This window comes from Pteropus vampyrus, unplaced genomic scaffold (genome assembly GCF_000151845.1).
Source record: "Pteropus vampyrus isolate Shadow unplaced genomic scaffold, Pvam_2.0 Scaffold64, whole genome shotgun sequence".
NCBI classification, from domain to species: Eukaryota; Metazoa; Chordata; class Mammalia; order Chiroptera; family Pteropodidae; genus Pteropus; species Pteropus vampyrus.
Genome location: NW_011888845.1, coordinates 280,607 through 303,997, shown reverse-complemented (window position 1 = coordinate 303,997; position 23,391 = coordinate 280,607). Strand labels below are relative to the sequence as shown.

General features: G+C 37.9%; 1 protein-coding gene across 2 annotated transcripts in view; it reads right to left on the bottom strand.

Moving 5' to 3' along the window:
• The window catches only part of B3GAT2 (beta-1,3-glucuronyltransferase 2), a 60,475-nt gene that overhangs the window by 5,694 nt on the left and 31,390 nt on the right, over positions 1-23,391 (bottom strand). For both annotated transcript variants that reach the window (XM_011361176.2, XM_011361177.2), the window contains exon 2: positions 15,808-15,952. In XM_011361176.2, the coding sequence (XP_011359478.1) occupies positions 15,808-15,952 (145 nt within the window). The remainder of the gene's footprint in view (positions 1-15,807; positions 15,953-23,391) is intronic.

Sequence of the window (23,391 nt, the reverse complement as noted above, 5' to 3'; positions counted from 1 at the left end):
TAAAGACGAACAAAGCAAGGATGTCTGCCTTTGACTTTTATTTAACAATATACTAGAGGTCCAAGCTATTGCAATAAGGAAAACAACAAAAACAAACAAACAAAACAAAAAACCGAAGGAGGGAAAGGAAGGAAGGAAGGATGTGGGGATGAGAGAGGGGGAGAGAGACAGAGACACAAACTGGGAAGGAAAAAGTCCAGCAAACCTCCTAGTCCCCTTCAGCTATATTTAACAATACCAGTAGTGCTTATCAGTTCCTCCTATTGTGTATCAACTTCTTTGTCTCACCTCTATATGCTTATCCCACTAGCACATTCTTTTTTCTAATTACACATAATTTAATTTTGGCAAGGCTGTTGCAATTCAAAACTACCTCCAGTTCCCAAAGGATAGTTTCTGGCAACAATATGTTTACAGTCTGGTCACAAGAAAGATACAGCTTTTTTTTTTTTTTTTTTCCTTGAACAAATCACTCTGGCTAGTTGTACTATAATACTGGTCTCTTGATACACTTCTGTTGTCAACAGGTATCAGGTAATTTCAAAAGTCCCTACCCACTTTAATAAGAAAAAATTCAATTATCAAATTAAAATGTATACACATACAATAGTCTCAGGAAATTTGTCAGAGAAAAAAAAATATGTGTAGCACCTCCTGTGTTACTCTAATTCTTTCTGAGATGGCTAACTACTTTTTCATGTATCTTCCCAGCAAACTACACACTGCCTTGGGTGGGTGGCTGGGGGGAGGGTGTGTGTGTGTGTGTGTGTGTGTGTGTGTGTGTGTGTGTGTGTGTCTCTCTCTCTCTCTCTCTCTCTCTCTCTCTTCCCTACTTCCCCGCTTTACTGATATAATTCGTATATACTAAAATCTGCCTTTTTAAAGAATACAATTAAGCGGCTTTTAGTATTTATAACTTTGAGCACTATTATTTGAAAAGACTACGCTTTCTCTATTGAATGCTCTTGTACCCTTCACCATAAATGTAAGGGTTTATTTCTGGACTGTCAATTCTATTCTGTTGATTCATATGCTTATCTTTATGCCAGTACCACATCGTCTTTTATTGCTACAGCGTTACAGTAAGTTTTCAAATCAGGAAGTATCTTTCAAATTCCTTATTTTTCAAGATGGTTTGGCTCTTCTGAGTCTCTTGAATTTTAGGATCACCTTGTCCATTTTTACAAGGAGGGTAGCCAGCATTTTGATATTCTGACATAGTTGTGAATGAAATTATTAGTTTCATTTTCAAATTGTTCATTGGCAGTGTATATTAACCCAACTGATTTTCATATATTGATCCTACATACTGCAACTTTACTAAATTCATTTACTTGCACTAATAATTGTGTATGTGTTCCTGAGAATTATTTATGTAAAAGATCATGTTATTGATAGATGGAAATAGTTTTCCTTTTTCCTTTCCAACCTGGATGCCTTTTACTTGCCTAATTGCCCTGGCTACAACCTAAAATACAATGTTGAATAACAGTGCCAAGAGGCGTCATCCTTGTACTGTTCTTGATTTTAGGAAAAAATGTCAGTCTTCATTAGTATGATGTTAGCTGTGGGTTTTTCATAAAAGCCCTTAATCAAATAGAGGAGCTCCTTTCCATTCCTCATTTATCGATCTTCTGTCTAGTGTTTTTATCATGAAAGAATATTGAATTTTGTCAGGTGTTTTTTCTGCATCTATTAATTTGATCATGTGGCTTTTGTGCTTTATTCTGTTGATATGGTGTATTACATTTATTGACTTTGTATATGAACTAACCTTACACTCCAGAAATAAATCCCACCTGATCATGGCATATAATCCTTTTTATATGTTGTTCAAATAACATTATTAGTATTTTGTTTAGAATTTTTTGCATTGGGATATTCATAAGGGATATTGGTCTATAGGTTTTTTTCTTTGTGATGTCTGGTTTGGGTAGTAGAGTAACACTGCCCTGAAAGAATGACTTTAAAAGTGTTCTCTATTTCCTATTATTTGAAAGTGTTTATGAGGGACTGGTCTCAGCATTTCTTTAAATATTTGGTAGAATTCACCAGCAAAGCCACCTAGAATTGGGCTTTTCTCTGTGGGACGTTTTGTTGCTTATTAATTCAATGTATTAATTATAGGTCTATTTTGATCTTCTACTTCCTTTTGACTTTCAATAGTGTTTCCATGAATTTGTCCATGTCATCTGGATTATCTAATTTTTGACATACAATTTTTCATAGTTTTTTAAATTAAAAAAAATTTTTTTTAAATGTAAGATTGGTAGTAATGCTGCTTTCAGTGGCAGTCTAACTAAAGGTTTATCAATTCGAATAACGCTTTTAAAAAATAAACATTTGGTTTTGTTGATTTTCTCTATTGCTTTTCTAGTCTATTTTTTGTTTTGCTCTAATCTTTATTCTCCTTCCTGATGCTTATTTTGGGTTTAGATTGCTCTTTAGTTTCTAGTTTCTTATGGTAAAAGATTAGGTTATTGGTTTGAGATCTTTTTCTTTTTAATAGGCATTTGCAGCTATAAATTTACATCTCAGGACTTCTTTAGCTGCACTCTATAAGTTTTGGTATGTAGTGTTTCCATTTTAATTTATCTCAAAGTATTTTCCAGTTTCTCTTGTGATTTCTTTTTTGACCAATCGGTTACTCAGGATGTGCTGTTTAATCTCCACGAACTTTGAATTTCACAAATTCCTTTCTGGTATTGATTTCTAATTTCATTCCAGTGTGGTTTGAGAGCATACTTTATTTTAAATGTACTAAGATTTGTTATGGTCTAATATAAGACTTGTTTTATGGTTTATCCTACAGAATATTCAATTTTGCATTTGAGAAGAATGTGTATTCCACTGTGGTTGGGCAAAGTGTTTTACATATGTCATAGGTTTAGTTGGTTTATAGTGCTTTTCAAGTCCTTCTATCCTATTTTCTTTCTAGTTGTTCTATTACTGAAAGTGGGTTGTCAGTATTTGTGACTATTATCGTTGAACTGTCTATTTCTCCCTTCGGTTCTGTCATTTCTGTTTTATGTACTTTGGGGTTCCAGTGTCAGATTTAAATATGATTATAATTGTTATTTCTTGATAAACTGACCCTTTTCTCCTTATAACTTTTTTTTTTTTTTCGGCATCACTTTTTTTTTTAAGTTTTTTTTTTTTTGTTTTTGTTTTGGCCCTTCCGGTTTTTTTTTTTTCTTTTTTTCCGGTTTGTTTTTTTCCATTTTTTCTCTTTCAATATATTTGTGTCTTTGAACCTAAAATATTTGCCTTGTAGATAGCATATAGGTGGATCATGGTTTTTAATCCATTCTGCCCTTCTACCTTTTGATTTGATTAATATGTTTAACGTAATTACTGATAAATTTATATCTATCAGTTTGCAATTTGTTTTCTATATGTCTAATAATCTTACATTCCTATATTTCTCCATTACCATCCTCTTTGGCATTAAATGAATATTTCCTCATGTACAATTTTGTCACTTGTAATTTCTTTTACATAGGTTTTTTGAGTTATTTAGAAGTTGCCCTAAAAATTACATCATAACCTCTAACAATCTAGTTCAGATTAATCCAGTTTCAATACTATACCAAAGCTTTGCTCCCACCCAACTCCATTCTTCCCCCACCCTCTGTGCTGTTATCGTCATACAAATTACATCTATATAAATTGTGTGTCTCTCAATCCAGATTTGTAATTATTCCTTTATGCAGATGTCTTTTAAATGAGAGAGGGGAAAAAGAGTTATGGGCAAAAATTACATTTATATCCTTTTTAAAATTCTTCCATGGAGTTACTGGTGCTCTTTATTTGTTCATGTGGGTTAGAGTTACTGTCTTGTGTCCTTTTATTTCAGATTAAAAGAATCCCTTTAGTATGTCTTGTAGGACATATAGGCTAACAATGAATTTTCTTGTTATTTCTTTATTAGGAATATCTTAATTTCTCCTTCATTTCTGAAAGATAGTTATGCTAGATACAGAATTCTTGGTTGACAGTTTTCCCTTCCATGATTTTGAGTATGTCATCCCACTGCCTTCAGGCTTCTATGATTCCTGATGAATATCAGCTATTGTTGAAGATCATTTATAAGTCATTTCTCTTTTGTTACTCTCAAAATTCTCTTCATCTTTGTCTTTCAGTTGTTTGATTATGATGTGTCTTGGTATGGATCTGTGAGTTTATCCTACTTAGAATCCATCCATTAAGTGTAGATTAATGTTTTTCATATAAATTTGGGAATTTTTTGACCATTATTTCTTCAAATATTCTTTCCACCCTTTCTTACTCTTGATTCACAGATCTCTGAGGTTCTGTTCATTTTTATTTATTTTTATTTTCTGTTCTTCAGTTGTCTCAAATGACCTGTCTATCAAGTTCACTGATTCTTTGGCCTGCTCAAATCTTCTTCAAGTCTCTTTAGTGAATTTTTCATTTCTGTTATTGCGCTTTTCAACTCTAGCATTTCTACTTTTTTTTTTTTTTTACTTATAATTTCTACCTCTTTATATCCTGTATTTGATGTGACAGCACTCTCATATTTTCTTTTAGTTACTTCCTTTGGTTGATTGGATATATTTAAAACAGTTGCTTCAAAGTCTTTGTCTAGTAAGTCCACTGTCTGAAATTTCTCAGGGACAGTTTCTGTTAACTGCATTTATTCTTGTGTTTTGGAAATGCTTTGTTCCCTTGCGTGTACTTTGATTTCTTGTTGAAAACTGGACATTTTAAGTAACAGAATGTGGCAACTCTAGAAATCAGATTCTCTCACCTTTCTGGTGTTGTGGCTCTTTGTCGTAGTAACTGTTTAGTGACTTTCTTGAATTATGTAAAGTCTGTGTTCTTAGTCTATGTGTGGCCACTGAAGTCTCTGCTCAGCTAAGTGGTCAGCTAAGATGACCCATGGCATCTCATTAATGGTACAATGAAATGACTTTATTTGAGGAACTGCCATGCAAAGGATCATGAGAGACTACTATGAACAAGTACACGTCGACAAATTGGACAACCTAGAGGAAATGGATAAATTCCAAGAAACATACAACCTACCAAGACTGAATCATGAAGAAGCAGATAACCTAAACAGACTGATTACTAGTAAAGAGATTGAATCAGTATTCAAAAACTTCCCAAGAAACAAAAGTCCAGAACCACATAGCTTCTCCGGTGAATTGTAGAAGAATTAATACCAATGCTTCTCAAACTATTCCAAAAAACAGAAAAGGAGGACACACTTCCAAACTCATTTTATGAGGCCAGCATTACCCTGAAACTATAATCAAACGAGAACTCCACAAGAAAATTACAGGCCAATATCCCTGATGAACATAAATCCAAAAATCCTCAATAAGTTATTAGCAAACCAAATTCAACTATACATTAAAAGAATCATAAACCACAATCAAGTGAGATTTATTCCAGGGATGCAAGGATGATTCAACATCTGCAAATCAATTAATGTGATCTGCCACATTAACAAATAGAACAATAAAAGTCATAAATTCTCTCAATAGATGCAAAAAAAAGCATTTGACAAAATTCAACACTCATTTAAGATAAAAATTCTCAATAAAGTGGATGTAGAGGGAACATAACTCAACAGAATAAAGGCTATATATGAAAAGCCCACAGCCAATAACATGCTCAATGGTAAAAAGCTGACAGCTTTCCTCTAGATCAGGAACAAGACAAGGATGCCCACTCTTGTCACTTTTATTCAACACAGTATTAAAAGTTTTACCCAGAGCAATCAGGCAAGAAATAAAAAGCATCCACATCAGAAAGGAAGAAGGAAAATTGTCACTTTTTTCCAGATGACATTATATATAGAAAACTCTAAAGACTCTTCAAAAAAAAAAAAAAAACCAAAAAACCCAAACCTGTTAGAACTAATAAAGAAATTCAGTGAATTTCAAGATACAAAATCAATATACAAACATTTGTTGCATTTCTATGTACTAATAACTATCAGAAGAGAAATTAAGAAAATAATCCCATTTATAACTACATCAAAAAGAATACCTATATTCAAGAATAAATATATAAAGAATAAAGATCTATAGATTCAACACAATCCTTATCAAAATTCCAATGGCATTTTTTCACAGAACTAGAATAAATAATCCTAAAATTTGTACGGAACCACAAAAGACCCCAAATAGCCAAAACAACCTTAAGAAAAAAGAACAAAGCTGGAGGCATCACACTCTCTGATTTCAAACTATATTACAAATATATAGTAATCAAAATAGTATGGTATTGACATAAAAACCGACACACAAATCAATGGAACAGAATACAAAATCAAGGCATAAACCCACACATAAATAGTCAACTAATTACAACAAATAAGCCAAGGAAACACAATGGGGAAAGGACAGTCTCTTCAATAAACAGCATTGGGAAAACTGAACAGCCACATGAGTGGGAAAACTGAACGGCCACATGAGAAGGAAAACTGGACCACTATCTTACACCATACACAAAAATTAACTCAGAATGGATGAAGATTGGAATGTGAGACCTGAAACCATAAAACTCCTAGAAAAAAACAAACATGGTAAACTCCTTGATACTGGTCTTGGCAATGAGTTTTTTGGATATGATACCAAAAGTAAAGGCAACAAATGCAAAAATAAATAAGTGAGACTACATCAAACTAAAACATTTCTGCACAGCAAAGTAAACCAACCACAAAATGAAAAAGCAACTTACTGAATAGGAGAAAATATTTGGAAATTATAAATCTGATACAGAGTTAATGTCCAAAACACATAAAGAACGCATACGACTCAACAATAAAAGAACAGACAATTTGATTAAAAAGTGAGCAGAGGATCTGAATAAATATTTTTCCAAAGAAGACATACAGATGGCCAACAGGTACATGAAATGGTATTCAACATCACTAATCATCAGGGACATGCCAATCAAAATGACAATGAGATATCATCACCTCACACCTGATAGAATAACTATTATCAAACAGACAAGAAATAAGTGTTGGCAAGCATGTGGAGAAAAGGGAACCCTTGTGCACTGTTGGTGGGAATGTAAATTGTGCAGCCACTATGGAAAATAGTACGGAGGTTCCTCAAAAAAATTGATCTAACAATTCTATTTCTGGGTATTAATCCAAAGGAAACAAAAATACTATCTCTAAAAGAGATATGGACTCCCCCATGTTCACTGCAGCATTGTTTACAATAGTGAAGCCATGGAAACAACCTAAATGTCCACAGTTGGATGAATGTATAAAGAAAATGTGTATATCTATCTGTATGTGTGTATGTATGCACACACAAAATGATATATTATTCAGCCATAAAAAAGGAAGTCTTGCCTTTTGCAACAACATGGATGGACCTTGAGGGCATTATGCTAATTGAAATAAGTCAGAGAAAGACAAATACCACGATCTCACTTGTATGTGCAATCTAACAAAACAAAAGAAAACAAAATCTAACTCATAGATTGGTGGTTGCCAGAGGCAGGGAGTGGAGGGTAGTAAAAATGGGTAAAGATGGTCAAAAGGTACAAACTTCCAATAACAAAATAAGTCCTGGGGGTATAATGTATGATATGGTGACTACAGTTATGACACTGTATTATGTATTTGAAAGTTGCTACGAGAGTAGATCTTAAAAGTTCTCATTACGAGAAGAAAACCTGTTTTAACTCTGTGGTGATGGTTGTTAACTAGACTTTGTGGTGATCATTTTGCGATTTATACAAATATTAAATCATTATTTTGTATACCTGAAACTAAAAAAATGTTATATATCAATTTTATCTCAATAAAAAATGGAAAACTTCTACTTAAGTACTTTCTCTCACAATCTTGTACCTTCTAGCCTTGGCATCTGTGGACTATCCAACTGGAAAAATAAAACAGGTTAATAGTAGTGTTTCAGGAATCATTTTCACTAAATTTAAATTACATACCGAAAGCAAAGGCGAGGGCTGTATAAAAGGAAGGTGCTCGACGGGGTGGGGCTTATTTACTATCATCACTAAGTTGCCACTGTTTCACACAAATGCTCAACTATAGCTTTTCGTGGTTCTAAGACTGAATGTTCACATGCCATGTGCTCTTTAACGGTAAAGATTCCCCTCTAATCTACTGCATCCTAAGGTGCAGACGGAACTACAGCTTTCCACATTTCCTTCCAATTATACATTAGAGCGATTTTCTTTTGGTGCAGAAAAGAAATGAAAAAGCATGGCCTGGCTGTTACACTGGTCCATTGTTAATCAAGTCCTGAATACTGACCAAAACGTGATGACTGCTTCAGGGTTAAACCATTTTTTTAAAAAAAAATCATTGCCTAGTTTTTAACCCTCTTCAAAAGGCATTTAGCAGTCATTGTTCTTCATGGGGAAAAAAATAAAACATTCTTCATTTCTAAGAAATATGCTTTAATCTATAAACGATTCATTTAAATACCTACTCGGAAAATAATAAACCACCGTAGAAAACTAAACCCTCTAAGGAAACGATCAGGATGCTGCACAAGGATGAAAAACTTGATCCTAAGAATAAAAGATTAATTAAGGAGGCTTAATTAACTGAATACTAACAATATCCAGATGATTTTCTAGTAAATTGGTGGCAGGGAACTAAGGTGTGACTAATATTGAAGTTTAGAGGGGGAAGTGGTTCTCTTGGCTCAACAGCCGAAAAGACTCTGACAGGAAATGAACCGTGTATATGTTGAGAATGGCAGAATCAACAGGCTTGACACTGCCCGTGTGAGAATCGCTGTCTCACTTTTTATTTCACCTTCGAGATTTTCTACTTTTCATTATCCAGGAGTACTACTGAATATGTCACTAAACCACTCTCTACCAACCCAGAAAATACAGCAGAACAGATGGGAACGGTATCTGTGTTCCCGTTCTTCAAACCCCAGTGTCTAAAAGCAAAATAACTTTTAAAATAATGAGTTGGCGAGGATAAGGAAAAACTGTAACTCTTGTGCATTGCCAATGGAAAATGATGCAGCCACTGTGGAAAAAAAGTATGATGGTTCCTCAAAAAAAATTAAACATATAATTACCATATGATGCAGCAACTCCATTCGTATGTGTATACCTCAAAGAGTGAAAGCGGTGACTCAAACAGTGACTGTGCACCAATGTTCACAGCGATGTTAGTAGCCAAAAGGTAGAAACAACAGAATGTCCATCAATGGATAAAAAAACAAAATGTGATCTAGATATACAATATCATTCATCCTTAAAAAGGAATGAATTTCTGACATGCTACAACAGAGATGAACCTCGAAGACATAATGCTAATTACAATAAGGCAGACACATAAGATAAATATTGTATAATTTCACTTGTGTGAAGCTCAGGAGGCAGGGGGCAGGCAGGTCACTGACGAGAGCACCACGTCGAGGGCAAGTGCTTAAGCGTGGTATTCTAGGGGAACATGTGGGAGCAGCATCTATGCCGGATGGAAAATCAGGAAAAACTTCCCAGAGAAAGCTATTCCTGCACCACTAATGAGTCTTAAGAGGTGACTAGAAATTAGCTAGGCAACAGGGGAAGACAAAGGGACACTCCGTATTCTGGGCTGGAGGGAGGTGTGTGTCACTCTCAATTAACTCAGGTTCATTGGCCTGGGCCAGTGCTTGGCTGACCCTGGTGCTCGGCTGTGGTTGAGGGATTTGAAAAGAGGTAGATTGAAATGCAGAGTGTTTGGGGTTGGGGTGATATGGCTGCTCAGGGGCCTAGCGAGAACACTGGCTAACTTTAACTTCTGAAGCCAGTGCAGAGAGATGAGAGGTAGTCATAGCAGCCAACCTGTGTGCCAAGAAAAACTGGCATGCGTGCCTGTCCCCAGGTCAGCAGTGTGGAGCAACAAGCCTTAATCCTATCATTTACACAAAGTGTCTATAGTAGAATTCTCTTTAATAGATTCCAAATGAGAATCTATTAAATGCTCTCCTAGGGACTCTTAGGGAAGTCAAAGTGGTGAAAAAGGATATTTCTCCCCCTCATGACCTGATGAGAAAATGTGAGAATCGTTCTTTTAAATCCTTCCGGCATGCCATCAGTAATTTGTACAGAGAACGATTCTCTCTTCCCAGCAGCAGGGCCAAGCTGACATATACACTACACCAAACACCTTGCAAATCTAAATGTTTCCAATGGCATTATCTTTTTAAAAGCCCAAACGCTATGTGTTTGTTTAGTTTTCGGCTGGGAAATTACAATAATAAGCACGTATCTGCTTCTCAACAACATTTTAATGATTTTTTGGGGTTTTGTTTTTCTTTTGATCACTCTCTTTTTGCGGTATTTTATCTAGAGCAAGGGCTGGTGCTTATCTCCACATGCCATCCTGCACGCTGAAACTAATTCACTGAATGATAATGAGCACAGGTCTACCAGCCAGGAGAGAAACGAAGTTCATCATGGGCCCAAAGCCAAGAGTTTGCATGTTCTTAAGTACTGCTTTCAACAATGATCTGAAACAACCAGATGTGCCAAGGATGCAAACACTCACAGAAGAGCAGGAACATTTGCATATTATTCTCACTTCAACCTCACTGAAACCCAGAAGGCAGGTGGCCTGATCCCTAATCTACAGGTGAGGAAAACCAGCAGTACAGACTGCTTGTGCCCAAGTGGGGCCTGGAAGTCAGCGATCCCCCCACCTCACAGCTGCCTACATACATGGATGTGACCACCATGATAAGCAGTCACACACACCACTGAGCTGATTCCCCCAGACAAACATATGAGACATGTGAATCCAGAGACACAGCTGATTTTGTTTCTTGTTTAAGAGACATAACAGTCATTGAGTGTCTACGGTGTTGCACCAGATGCCTTGTATGTGCTGTCTTACTCTCTGAAGAATTCCATTCCTTCTGTTCTGCAGATGAAGAAAGCAGAGGCTCAGAGATCAAGAACTGGGTCACGTGGCTGTAAGTCGGTGAGAAGTCGGGATTCAGAGCCAAGAGGGAGGGCCATCACTGGGAACACACGGACGTGAGTTTGAATCCCAGCTCTACCACTTAATCACAGCAACACTGGACAAGATACCTAGCATGTTTAGGCCTCAATTTCCTTATATTTAAATGAAGAAAATAATACTAGCACTCCTCTCACAGAATTGAATGAGGATTAAATAAGAAAACACATAGAGCACTTAAGAATGCCTGATGCCTGAAAAATACTCAGTAAACAATAATTATTAAGTCTGTTGGACTTCTCTGATATAAGAGAAAACTTTTGGTTTTCAAAATTCTTAGTCCTGAAGGATGGCTTAATTCCATTGAAATTTTTAGGGGAATTATAACATGTAAATTATAAAAAGAGTTGCTATACTTAAGGCAGGATGGGGCCCTGGAACCCCGTCTCCCCACTTCTCCTGCAGCCCTCAAAGGGCTCAGCGGATCCTTCCATCCCCACCAAGCTGAGCGTGAACATGGGCACCCCATCATGAGCTACCTAGGGAAAGCACCCTGGTTATGAGCATACAGATGCACAGGTGCTCCTAATCCCAAACACCCACCTCTACCCACACGGCCGTGGTACACGTGAACAGGACTGAACATGCTGTGGTCGTCCAGTGCCTGCAAGTTCACTAGAATGCACCTCCTTCTAGACATGGATAAGAAATGGGCAACAGGTTTCCTAGTGCACTAACACTCCGCCACTACCCCTACGGTTCTGTAAGTTGTCAGACAGCCCATGTACCACTCCAGTGACAATCACACTGCACTGACCGAAGGGCAAGGCCCCAAGTCAGTCCCTAGACCCTGCACTAAAAGGTACCATATGACACATCAAGTCACTCTGCTGAGAACATTCAATAACTTTATCTTTCTCATACAAAACATACACAAATGGAAAACAGCACACTTAAATTACAAATGGCTCCAAAGTAGTAAGAAGTTTATTCTCTCCATTTTCTTGCAGCATTTATATTCACAGAGCAAAGAAAACTGCATCGATTTGGGCTATGCTCATTTGGCTTTGATGACACCTGATCCAGGCTGAGCTGAAGTTCGTTACTGCTTTATCTACCAAGAAAGGGTTTGCCAACTAAATTAACCCATTGTCAACAACTAAATTAAATTCCTTGTCAACAAATAACAGGAGAAAGAAGGCCCTGTACGACTGTGATTTCCAGCGAGCCCTGCTGAGAGCCCAGGGAAAGAGAGCTTCAGTCATTTGCCTGAATGACCCTTCGCCCTCTTCAATTTGCCATCATTTATAACAATACAAAAGGTTTGCCTGGTAAGCCAGCAGTGGGGACAGAAACTCTGACAGGGGGCAACCCCGGAACCCATTTTAAGGCTGCGTCTTTGGAACACATGGGCCTAGTACTGGGGAGGGCAGGGCAGGGTAGTACAGGCGACTGCTCCCAAGGTGGCTGGCTGCATTCTGTTTGGGGTGGGGGTAGGGGGGTGGGAAGCCTCAATGATTACAGTTAAAGATGTAATACCACTGTGGTAAGTGCTGTGGTGCAGAAGTACAGACTCTTAGAACTGTAGGAGGTAATAACAAGGCCGGGGGGCTGTCGATCTTGGGTGCCAGCAAAGACGTCCCTGAGAAAGCTGAGAATTAAAGAATGATCAGGGCTGAGCTACAGAAAGAACATGCCAGGCAAGGGCATCTGTTCAGGCACCAAGGTGAAGGTTAGGATGTGCTAGAGGAACCGCAGGGGCGGCTGCCCCCAAAGACGGCTGGAAGTGGAGGAGGTTGTATGGGGGGCAGGCAGGACTTTGTGGCAACGGTGAGGAGTCCTTTACCCTGAGAGCAAGCTACTGCCAAGATCTGGTTTGCACTCCTGAACGACTCCCGCATCTCTGCAGAGCGGGTACTGGCAGTGGTGGGCACGCTAAACCCAGGCAGGCGCTACGGCTGTCTCCCCCTCATCTCAAGCCCTTCCAACCTCCACAACCCTCCATAAGGGCGGCATACCCACAAGGAATCTGGGGCCTGGAAACTTTAGTCAAGGAATGTGATTTTTTTCTAACATACAGATTCCTATTTTTACACAACTGGTATTTGGGTTAATAGAATGTTTTAATTACCCAAAATTACGTTATTTTCCGTACATAAGTCACGACTCAAATAATACGACGAATCACACCAATTAGAAAGAAACCAAAATTAAGTTTACTATATCCATTATCCCCATACAAGAGTGTTAAAAAGATCTAAATATCTGCTGGTTTATGGGCAGTCTGAAATGGCTTGTTAAAATTCGATAAATCTCTAATAACTGTCATGTAAGGGCTCCTGTCACCTCCCTCTCCCCTACCTCAGCTTCATTATTCCCTACCCAAAACAGAACTTCCTCAATTTTTTCACTGATTGAACTTCCTCTTCCTCTTTGCTCTACTGGAGATCTAACTTTCCTCAGACAATTTTGCTGACCCTTTAGTCCTCCTGCTGCAGGCCCTTTATGTTTTCATATTATCGATTGTCCCAGGAAACATTTTACAAGGTCTTCATTGCTACCAACCATCCCAATGCCACCACTGACATGCTCGGGCTCTCACACTCCCTCACTCCCCAAGCACCCTCTCATCCACAGCCATGACACGAGGCATCCAACAACTGAACTCATGATTCACCCACCTCTTCTCTCCAGGGACTCTTGTCACAGGTCCACCCCAACACCCTCTTATTGCGCCTTGTCCTCTATGCTGGCTCCTCCTGCTGCAGTCCCTTTAAATGACTGCTCCCCAGGAAGCAATCCTGGACCACTACAGTCTCCCTGTGTAAGCTCTTCCATTCCCAGGGCTCCGATACACTCACATCCACCGGACTCCAGGCCAGAAAACTAAGAGTCCTAGATTTGTCATCCCTTTCCATAAGCCACACATGAGAAAGTTTTATCACTTTACGATCGTGTCTAATTTTTATCAGTCATGAAACAGTCCACAGACAAAGCTGAAAGTGACCCTGAGACATCACTTATTATATGCCCTTTGCTTTGGTAGATAGAAGAATTAGTAAAACGAGGAAGTGGGAGACACTCTTTTTTAGAAAAGTATCCTTTAATGAACCTATGGTATAATTAAAAATTGTCAAGGTCCTTGTCCAGGAGCTTGTAAAACCCTCAGAATTTCCTGAGTGATGGAAGTGACTTTGTTATGCTAAAGAGGTGGCTCTGCGGTGGGCCCCAGATAACTTTAGGATGGCTGCTGGTTACCAGAAAAACCAATCAAGCACATGATCAGAGGTTAAGGACACTGACTCATTTTTCTACACTTGAGAAAACTCAGCCCCAGAGAAGCAACGGACTTTGCTTCATGATCTCCAAGTTTTCTGCTCAAGGCTACACTTCCGATCGAGCAAGAAACCTGATTCTCCAGACACATTATGGTCAGGCCTTGTATTTTCAGAGCCACAAACTCAGATTTGATTGAGGAAAGGCCTCTTTCAAGAATCTGCAGGACCTTCCAAGAATGGCTGACTTACTTCTCTATCTGCTTTCAGGAGAATGCTTTGGTTGAGAGGCCGGAGCAGCCCTGGGGCTGCAAGAGCCAAGACCAAAGCGTAAGGCTAGGGGTTAGCAAAAGGATGGAGAGGTCAGGAAGTAGAGACAGGGCACCAGGGAACAGGTGAGCAGGGAATGGTAAGAGATCTAGACTGTCCTTGGAGTCAGAGTCCATGACACAGTCTCACAAAATAGGCACCCAGAAAATGGGCACAATGTTTGTTAAACACTGAATAAAAATATCTTCGTTTGTCTTCTCCTGTGATGCAGTGCAACAGACCAACCACACTGCCATCCACGAGAGCATCCCCCTACAGCTCTTATCCCTGGTATTCTTCATCATCTTGTCCCCTCAAATTTATAGTATTGTCAGAATAAAAATGATGAAGCCAATTCAGAATACAGCCTTCATCCCATCAGAATTCTGAGCATAGAGATTTTGACTGCAGTAGGGAAAAATATACACAAAAGATTGGCCAAGCACAGGCTGACAGACAGACAGAGCAGTGTTTCAGAGTTGAAGATTGATGAGATCAATTTTGAAGCTTTTCTGCTTTCATCTTCTAGGTTATAGATGGTGAATTTTTTTTTTTTTTTTTTTTTTTGCCTCTAAGCCTCATGTTTCAAACTTCATCTTTCTACAGTTATCACAGGCATCATTTTATATAACCCACAGAAAATGAGTCACTTTATGATAAAGCTGCATTTTAGAATTTGTGGTCTGCTACAAGTCTTATTTAATTCAGTTGCTTGGTTAGAGAATAAAAACTTTAAAGGACAGTTATGCTCAAAGTTATTAAATGCTTGAAAAAACAGAAATTTAATTTTATTATTTTAGCTATGAAATGTTTCAATAAGCACTAAATTCATCGATAAGCATTAAAATGATTGGCTTGTCAATTCCATATCACTAGTAAATTTATCAATAAGAACGTGACAAATTGGACCTCTAGAGAGAGGTACCAAAAGGGACAGTCACAAACCCTGTGAGGCAGGGGCCAAGTCCAGTTCTCACCACTGAGCTTCCAAAGCCCAACCCAGCACCTGGCACATAAACGTTTGTTGGATAAAGGGATGGCTGCACGGACATGTGACAAAATAGAATGGATTGAGCATTTTCTAATCACCCCCAAAATCATTTTCCACTTGAATTAACCAAAGAGCCTGTTTTGAAAGTTCAGTTAAATAGTGTTTATCTGCTGAATATGATATGATCTAGGGTTTTATCCAAAGTGGTCTTTTAAAGCTTCCATCCTCTAACCCCCTGTTACGAATGTGAGTATAGCTAAAAGAACTATCAGGCAGGAGCAAAAATCACCAATTATACTCCTTACCTGCCATGTCGATGGCAAAAGGCCTGTCTGCTCTCCAGCCAGTGTACCAACCAACGACTTTGCCATTTTCCACCAATGGACGTTCATAGCGTCGCCCACCAACCAGGCCCACTGGCCAGACAGAGACCTTGCGCGTGGTTCTCATCTACAAAAGGGAGAAAGAGATTTGGTTTAAGTTTCTTTAGAGAAGAAATGGGAAGAGGGGCTTAGATTTCCAAACGTTGGAGGTTTCCAAACAGAACCCTGCTGCTGACAGATCGCTACTCAATTATCGTCTGGCTGCTCAGCGCCTTCGGCTGTGTTCTTCATCATAAATTAAGCTGGCAGCTCAAGGCTTAAGAGAACTAAAATGGGTGTCAATATTTGAACATCACTTATTTGAAGCTAAGCTGTGACTATCAAATATTTTATATATGTTTCAAAGTTGAACCTTTTAAACTATACTGGATATCTTTGGAAGTGAGAAGTTTTCGCTCCCGTTCAGGAAACTCCGTTAGTCAGTAGCAGCAAAAATTTCCCTCAGAGGAGCTACAGGAGTTTCCTTTCTCTGAATTTTTTGTTACAGATACACAGAAATTGTGACTTGGGGACATTAATAATGGGACCCAGATACAGAACAGACACCAGGCATCCTCCCAGGTGACAAAATGAAAATCGTACCCTAAATCCACTTGTCTTTTCAACAGCAGTTGGGCCAATCTATAGAGGAACATGCCCTACACGGCTATTGTACCTAGCGGAGTTCTGGTTAAAGATGACCCTCAACTCCAAAGTTATTTTCTGGATTTCTTTAAAGGAAAAAGACACGTTCACCAGAAAGCTTGATGATAATGGGCAGCATTTTGGGGGAAAAACCAACACCTTCTTCCCAGCCATGTGTTGAGCAGGGCCATAGTCAGCCCATGTGATACCTTTGTGCAAATTAGAAAAAGATGCCCCTCTCTTGGGCAGACACACTGCAAGCTGCGGCCGTGACATGGGCCCAGACATCAGGCTGGTTTTCAATTCTTCTCGCCCTCTCAGCAGGTGTGTCCGTGGATGGGCAAAGCCTGCATGGCACCATGAGGAAGTACTGTTGTTAAGGTAATTATAATCTCAACACCAATGTTTTACTTTTATTTGCTATAGAACCGGGTCATGATCAGTTAACTAATAATTAAAATAATGATTATCAATCAAGGATTTTTTTTATGAAAGAAAGGAAAATTATATTTTTGGGAACGATTTTCAAATGCAATTCAAATGGAAAGTCATGTTATTAAAGAATAAAAATAATTAGAAGCTCCCATTTGCAGGCATGCAATTTGACTTATTAATATCCTACCTCATTCCAAAAAGAAGACTTAAGGGTGTACAATGTTCCAGATAATGAAGATCTTGCTGTATTGGTCTTCCCCAAATCTGAAATTACTATTTTTATAGTCTATCCTTTTTTCAATAAATTAATCACTGTTGCCTTGTGCTAGCTCAGACTAACTTACATGATGATTTTTTAAAAGTTCTATTGAGGTTTAACTGACAGCAGAAAAGCGTTAACAAGTCCCGAGACTGTTATCTTTAGAAAGGCTTGCTTGCAAGGCTGACGCTTGGCTGGAATTTGAAAACCTGGCTTCTGAAAGAAACCCTATACTGACAAGGTTGTTTTGCCTGCCTGGGGTACTAAATACCTGCTTTCCTGTGGGGAATCTGAAATACTGATGGGCAGGGCGTGGGGGGTGCCCTTGTGACCAGCCTCCAATAAAAACTCTGACCCTTAAATGGGATTCCTTGGCATAAACGTTAGGCACTCTGACTACATTTTTGCCACTGGAGGGAAGGTGTGCTCCCCGTGACCCCTCATGGGAAGGAGAGAACACTGGAAACCTGCACATGGATTCCTCCAGACTCTTCCAGATGTCTTTCCCCTCACTGACTGATCCGGCTATGCATCCTTCCTGTGCCACTCTAACCAATCTTAGCCTCAAGTACAGCAGGTCCTCAAATGGCGTCATTTTGTTCAACTTGGTTTTGTTATAACATTGAGGATATTCTGTAGGAACTTAACTCTTGCTTACATCAATCGGCCTATGGTAAAACTGGTTTTGTTGCACATCATTTCGCTTAAAGTCACAGAACTTGACGATGTTAAGTGAGGACTTACTGTACAACCATAATGCTGAGTGCTATGAGTCCTAGTAAATCACCTGACATGAGTGTTCTTGAGAACCCTGAAAGAATAAAATGCACTTTTTAAAGTGTAAAATTTGATACATCTGGACATATGTCAATAGCCACAAAACAATTACAAGATAATGAACACCACCATCACCCTCCTCCCATTTCCTTGTGCTCTTTTAAATCCCTCCCTCCCACCCCCTCTCCACATCCTCTATCCCCAAGCAACCACTGGTCTCCTTTCTAACACTATATGTTACTTTGCATTTCATAGAATTTTATAGGAATGGAATCATACAGTGTGTACTCTTAAAAAAAAAAAATTGACTTCTTTCACTTAGCATAACTACATGGAGATTCATCCATCTCATGTGTATCCATAATCTGTATTCAGTCCTTTATATTGCTGAACACTATTCTACTATATGGATGTGTCACAGTTTTTTGGTTTCAGTTTGTTTGTTTGTTTTTTTTTAATCCATTTGCCTATTGATGGACATTTCAGTTATTTCAAGCTTTTAGCTATTACAGATGAAGCTGCTATGATGTCTGGATACAGCCTATGTGGACTTCATTTTTTTGGATAAATATCTAAGAGTGAAATGACTAGATCATACAGTAGGTGTATATTTAACTTTTTAAGAAACTGTCCAATTATTTTTCAAAGTAGATGCACCATTTTACATTCCCACCAGCAGTGTATGAGAGTTCCAGTTACTTTACATCCAGATACTCCAGCACTACTTGGTATGGTCAGTGTTTAAGTTTAGCCATTCTGACAGGTATTAGTAGTACCTCATTATGGTTTTAATTTGCATTTTTCTAATTACTAATGATGTTGAGTATCTTTTCATATGCTTATTTGTCATCTGGATTGCTCGTTTAGTGAAATATTTGTTCAAATCTTTTGCCTATTTTTAAAATTGGTTGTTTATTTCCTTACAATTGAGTTTTGAGAGTTTATATATTTTAAATACAAATCCTTTCTCAGATATATGATTTATAAATATCTTCTCCCAGTCTGTGGCTCATCTTTTCATTCTCATAATAGTGTCTTTTTAAGAACAGAAACTTGCGATGTTAATGAAGTCCAATTCGTCACTTTGTTCTTTCACAGATCATGCCTTTGGTGTTATATTTGTCTTTGCCTAACTCAATTCACAGGAGTTTTGTCCTCCTTCCTAAAAGTATTATAGTTTTACATTTAGATTATGATCTATTTTGAGTTAATTTGTATATATGGTATGAGGGACTAACTGAAGTTTTGTTGTTTGCATATGAATACGCAATTGTTCTGTCTCTAATTATCCCAGAATAAATGAACTGCCTTTGCACCTTTGTCACATGCCTTACATGCGAGTTTAATTCTGGATGTTCTTCTCTGATTCACTGGTCTAATCGGTGATCTTAATGCTAATATCACACTGTCTTGACCTCCTATGGCTTTATGTAGCTCTTAAAATTAGGTAGTTAGTCTTCCAACTTTGTTCTTTATCAAAGCTGTTTTCATTGTTCTGATTCCTTTTGAGTTTCAAAGTCAGTTTGTCCATTGCAGTGTGTTATTTTGGTGAAAACTGATATCTTAACAATAATGAGTCTTCTAACCCACGAACATGATCTCTCTATGTAGCTCTTTATGTAGCTCTTTAATTTCACTCATCATCCATTTATGTAGCTCTTTAATTTCACTCAGCAATATTTTAGTGAATTAATTCTTAAATCACTAATAACATTTAATGTTTTTATGTCCTAGGTCTTCTCTGTAGGTGGAAAAAATAAACACCAGATAATTTACTAAAATTTTCACAAAAATATAGCCCTCTCCCCATCTCACTCCACCTCCAGACTTCTGTTCCCTCCCACGCTGCAGAAAATACATTTCAATTTTTTGTCTTCTACATTAAACATGCCAAACATGATAATTAACAGAATGACTTTATATCTATAAGGCACTAAAAATAGTAGTTTGTTCTTTTTTGGTACTTCCTTAAAATACCTATGATTTTTCGGCTCCAAAATTGCTTTTGCTCAGAGTACTAAATTTTCAAATCTGTGAAAAACTGGTAAACAGATCCTGGCTCAGACTTGTTTGTCCTCTTGAGAATGCATAGGTTGTGACCTGCAGAGAGCAGGTGCCAAAAAATTCTTGATAAGTGTATAAGCACCAGGTTGTAACTGAAATGTGGGCCACATGTAACAAGCAATCAGTATATGCCTGTGCTGTGCAAGGGACAAGCTTACAAAAACAGACAATAAAACAACAGAAGGCAAAATTGTTTTTAAAATAGGAAAAGAGAAATTACCATTAGAAAGAATAATAAACCATAACTGTAGGACCTCTAGTGAGAGAACAATTAAATGTGGCCAAGCATATTTTGTGGCAGGCTTTGCCTTTAAGTTAGGCCATGAAAGACACATGGGATTTTGCCCACAGATTGCAAAATGGCCTAGGGTTCTAGGTAATGAGATGAATCAAAGAATCAAAATTCACATTTCTGTGCCAGTTTCATGCTAGGAAACAGGTTTTGCTTAGCACACTCCAAATTTCTGAAGATCTCAGAGCTATCATTTGTACACGCTTTATTTTTTTTCAGAGGGTTGGAGTTAAAAGTAAAGCAATAACTAATTGAATGCAGATGATGTAGCAGGATTCTGTTTCCAAGTATGCTAAATTAAAAAAAAAGTTTGTCATTTAAATAGTTTAAAACTTCGGAAAGATCCAGATGCCCTGGCCATTTACGCACTGCTCTGAGATTGAGTGTGAAATGCTTCATCACAGAGTCAGACACACAGGCCCTCCGAACACAACCACTGTACTATATAGAATGTGCCAGACATTTCAAAGGAAAATAGCACAGCTATTTATAGAACGTCTTCATTTCACCCCTGGGATCTATCCTTCGTTATGTGTCCTTTTCATTGAATCTACTCTCTTTAAAGATTCCTTGGCAGCCAGGTCTTTTCTGAGAGCAGTGAAATCGTAACAATGACCGTTACTATTAAAAGTAAAGCCCTTTAATATAACTAAAATATTCTCAGTATTTAAGAGCTTTGTTAATTTCTTAACATGAAATAGCAGTTACATAACAGGCAGAAGTTTAGATGTGAGCTCCAACCTAAAACCAAGGAATAAAGCCCTGGATATTAAGATAAAGAGGAAGCAAGTCATATATTTATAAAGTTACAATATTACAAACAGATTGGGTCCCCAAAAGCATTCTCTTCCTATTTATTCAATGTCAGAATTGTATTTTGTCATTTATTCCTCCCATCAGCACCCCACTTTAAATGGACAGGACTTGCATAGCAATGTTAATCGATTAAAATCACTTTAGGCAGAGTAATTTCTATAGACTAGATTCTTACAGAGGACACAAAATATAGATTTGGTATATCTCCACACTACTCCAGGCTAAATGCCATTTAAACTATCCTAGGAAAGGTGCTTTTTATCTTCTCCAGGAAAGGAGGGAGTCAGGTAACTGCTGCTACTCCAGTGTCTGATGACCCTTATCAACAGCCAGCTCCTGCTTCTTTAGCCAACTTGTTTTCCTGCAGCTTTAAGATGAATCCTTTTGGTTTCTCCTTGGGAAATGGCTAACGGCCAGCTCTAGGGACTGGAACACCAGAAGATCACATGTACATACGCGATCATAATGCCGTTAGCATAAAACAGAAAAAGTTAAATGCCTTTAGCTTCCTTTAAGACATACCACTAGGTGAAATCTAGTTTTATTTTTTCCAAAGGGAAATGAATAAAGTTCTTGATCTTCCAAAATTTAAAATGCTATCGACAACCTCAAGGAGTAGAATTACAATAGAGAATGCTACACTCTGTATCCTGCCTTTTAAACTAATCATTTCAGAGGGAAAAAGAAAACCCACCCCAAATCCAACAGATCCAATGAACTAAAGACACAAAGGAAATAGTAGTGCAAATATGAAGAAATACAGAAGTAATGACCTAGAGCCGAGGGGCCTTGCTGATTTCTCTGCCCAGGAACACCTGATATTCTCCAACATAGAAACATTTATATGTTCTAACACATCCATAAATTTTCTTCAGAGCAAGTCTAAAAATTAGGATCATGTCTGCTCTCTTCCTTGCATCTGACCTCAATGACTTCACTATTTACTCCCTTTAATCATTAACTCCGCTCAACCCTATTCATTCCACACGGTGTCCTTCATATAACTTTATAACATCCTGGATCTTTTTTTGCCTATTTTGATTTACATATACCACCATCCACAGCATGAACTTTTGAGGTGCATAGCTAATTACTTAAAGGAGTTAAGACTCCTAGAAAGGAGAAATGTTCCTAATGTTATATGCCCAAACATTCTCCTATGTCATTGGGTAAAAGGTCAAATACAATATTTCTTCCACTCCTGTATTTTTTCACTAAATATCATGTACCTAATGTGTGTCCAGTGCTGTGTATCCTCTGAGCAAAACAGACATGATCCTTGCCTAGGAAGCCAACATTCTGGGAAAGAAAAGCAATGACACAACTAAATGCAAAAATAGTTAAGTTCTATGCTAATATGGGCTGTAAAGGAAGTAAATGGTGCTCTGAGAACATGCTGCAGAGAATATGACCTGATCTGGGACCTATTAAGGCGTCCTTGAGGACATCAACATGAGCTAAGCCTAAAGCTAAAGCATAAGTAGCATTAACAAATGTGGACAAGAAGACCAAAAACTTTCCAAGAAGAAAGGCACTCAAGTGCTACAGGCCCTTGACAGGAGCATTCCACTGCATTTCTTTAAAAAAAAAAAAAAAAAGATCCATTTCAGATGGTGGATGTTGGGAGCCAGGTTTCTCACTGTTGGAGTAAGAAACTTACAGATAAACAAAAGAGAAGGCTATGATGACCCATGTAGTTATAGAATAGAGTTGGAGACACTCAGGTTTAGCTTAATACAGAGATGGTTATATACAGGCTTATTTTATAGGTATATGTATATACATGGGTTAGTATACACATATATATTTCCTCGATCTGTCAGCTGAGGGGCCTAGAAGAATAACACTCTAGCAGCAGTGAGCCCACTTAACACCCAAATCTTGGATTCTAATATCATGCACTAATAAAAGGACCAGAGTTACTTGAAGTAGCTAGTTCTAGGACTGGGGCAGAAAATATACAAGATAATCCTGGGGTATGATAGAGCTAGACAGTAAGGAAGTGCACAAAAATGCAAACTAGAACGTGCACATTGATGGGAGCAGAAAAAGCCCAAAGGAGTCAACTGAAAGAGCTCCAAATGGCCAAAACTGAAACAATTTGAGCAACAAAGAAAAGTACTATGAGATTACAACCTAAAGTATGAAACAAGTACTAAATACTAATACAACCTAAAGTATACAAATTGAATAAAGTATATGGTATTGAATGAATGAATGAATGAATGAATGAATAAAT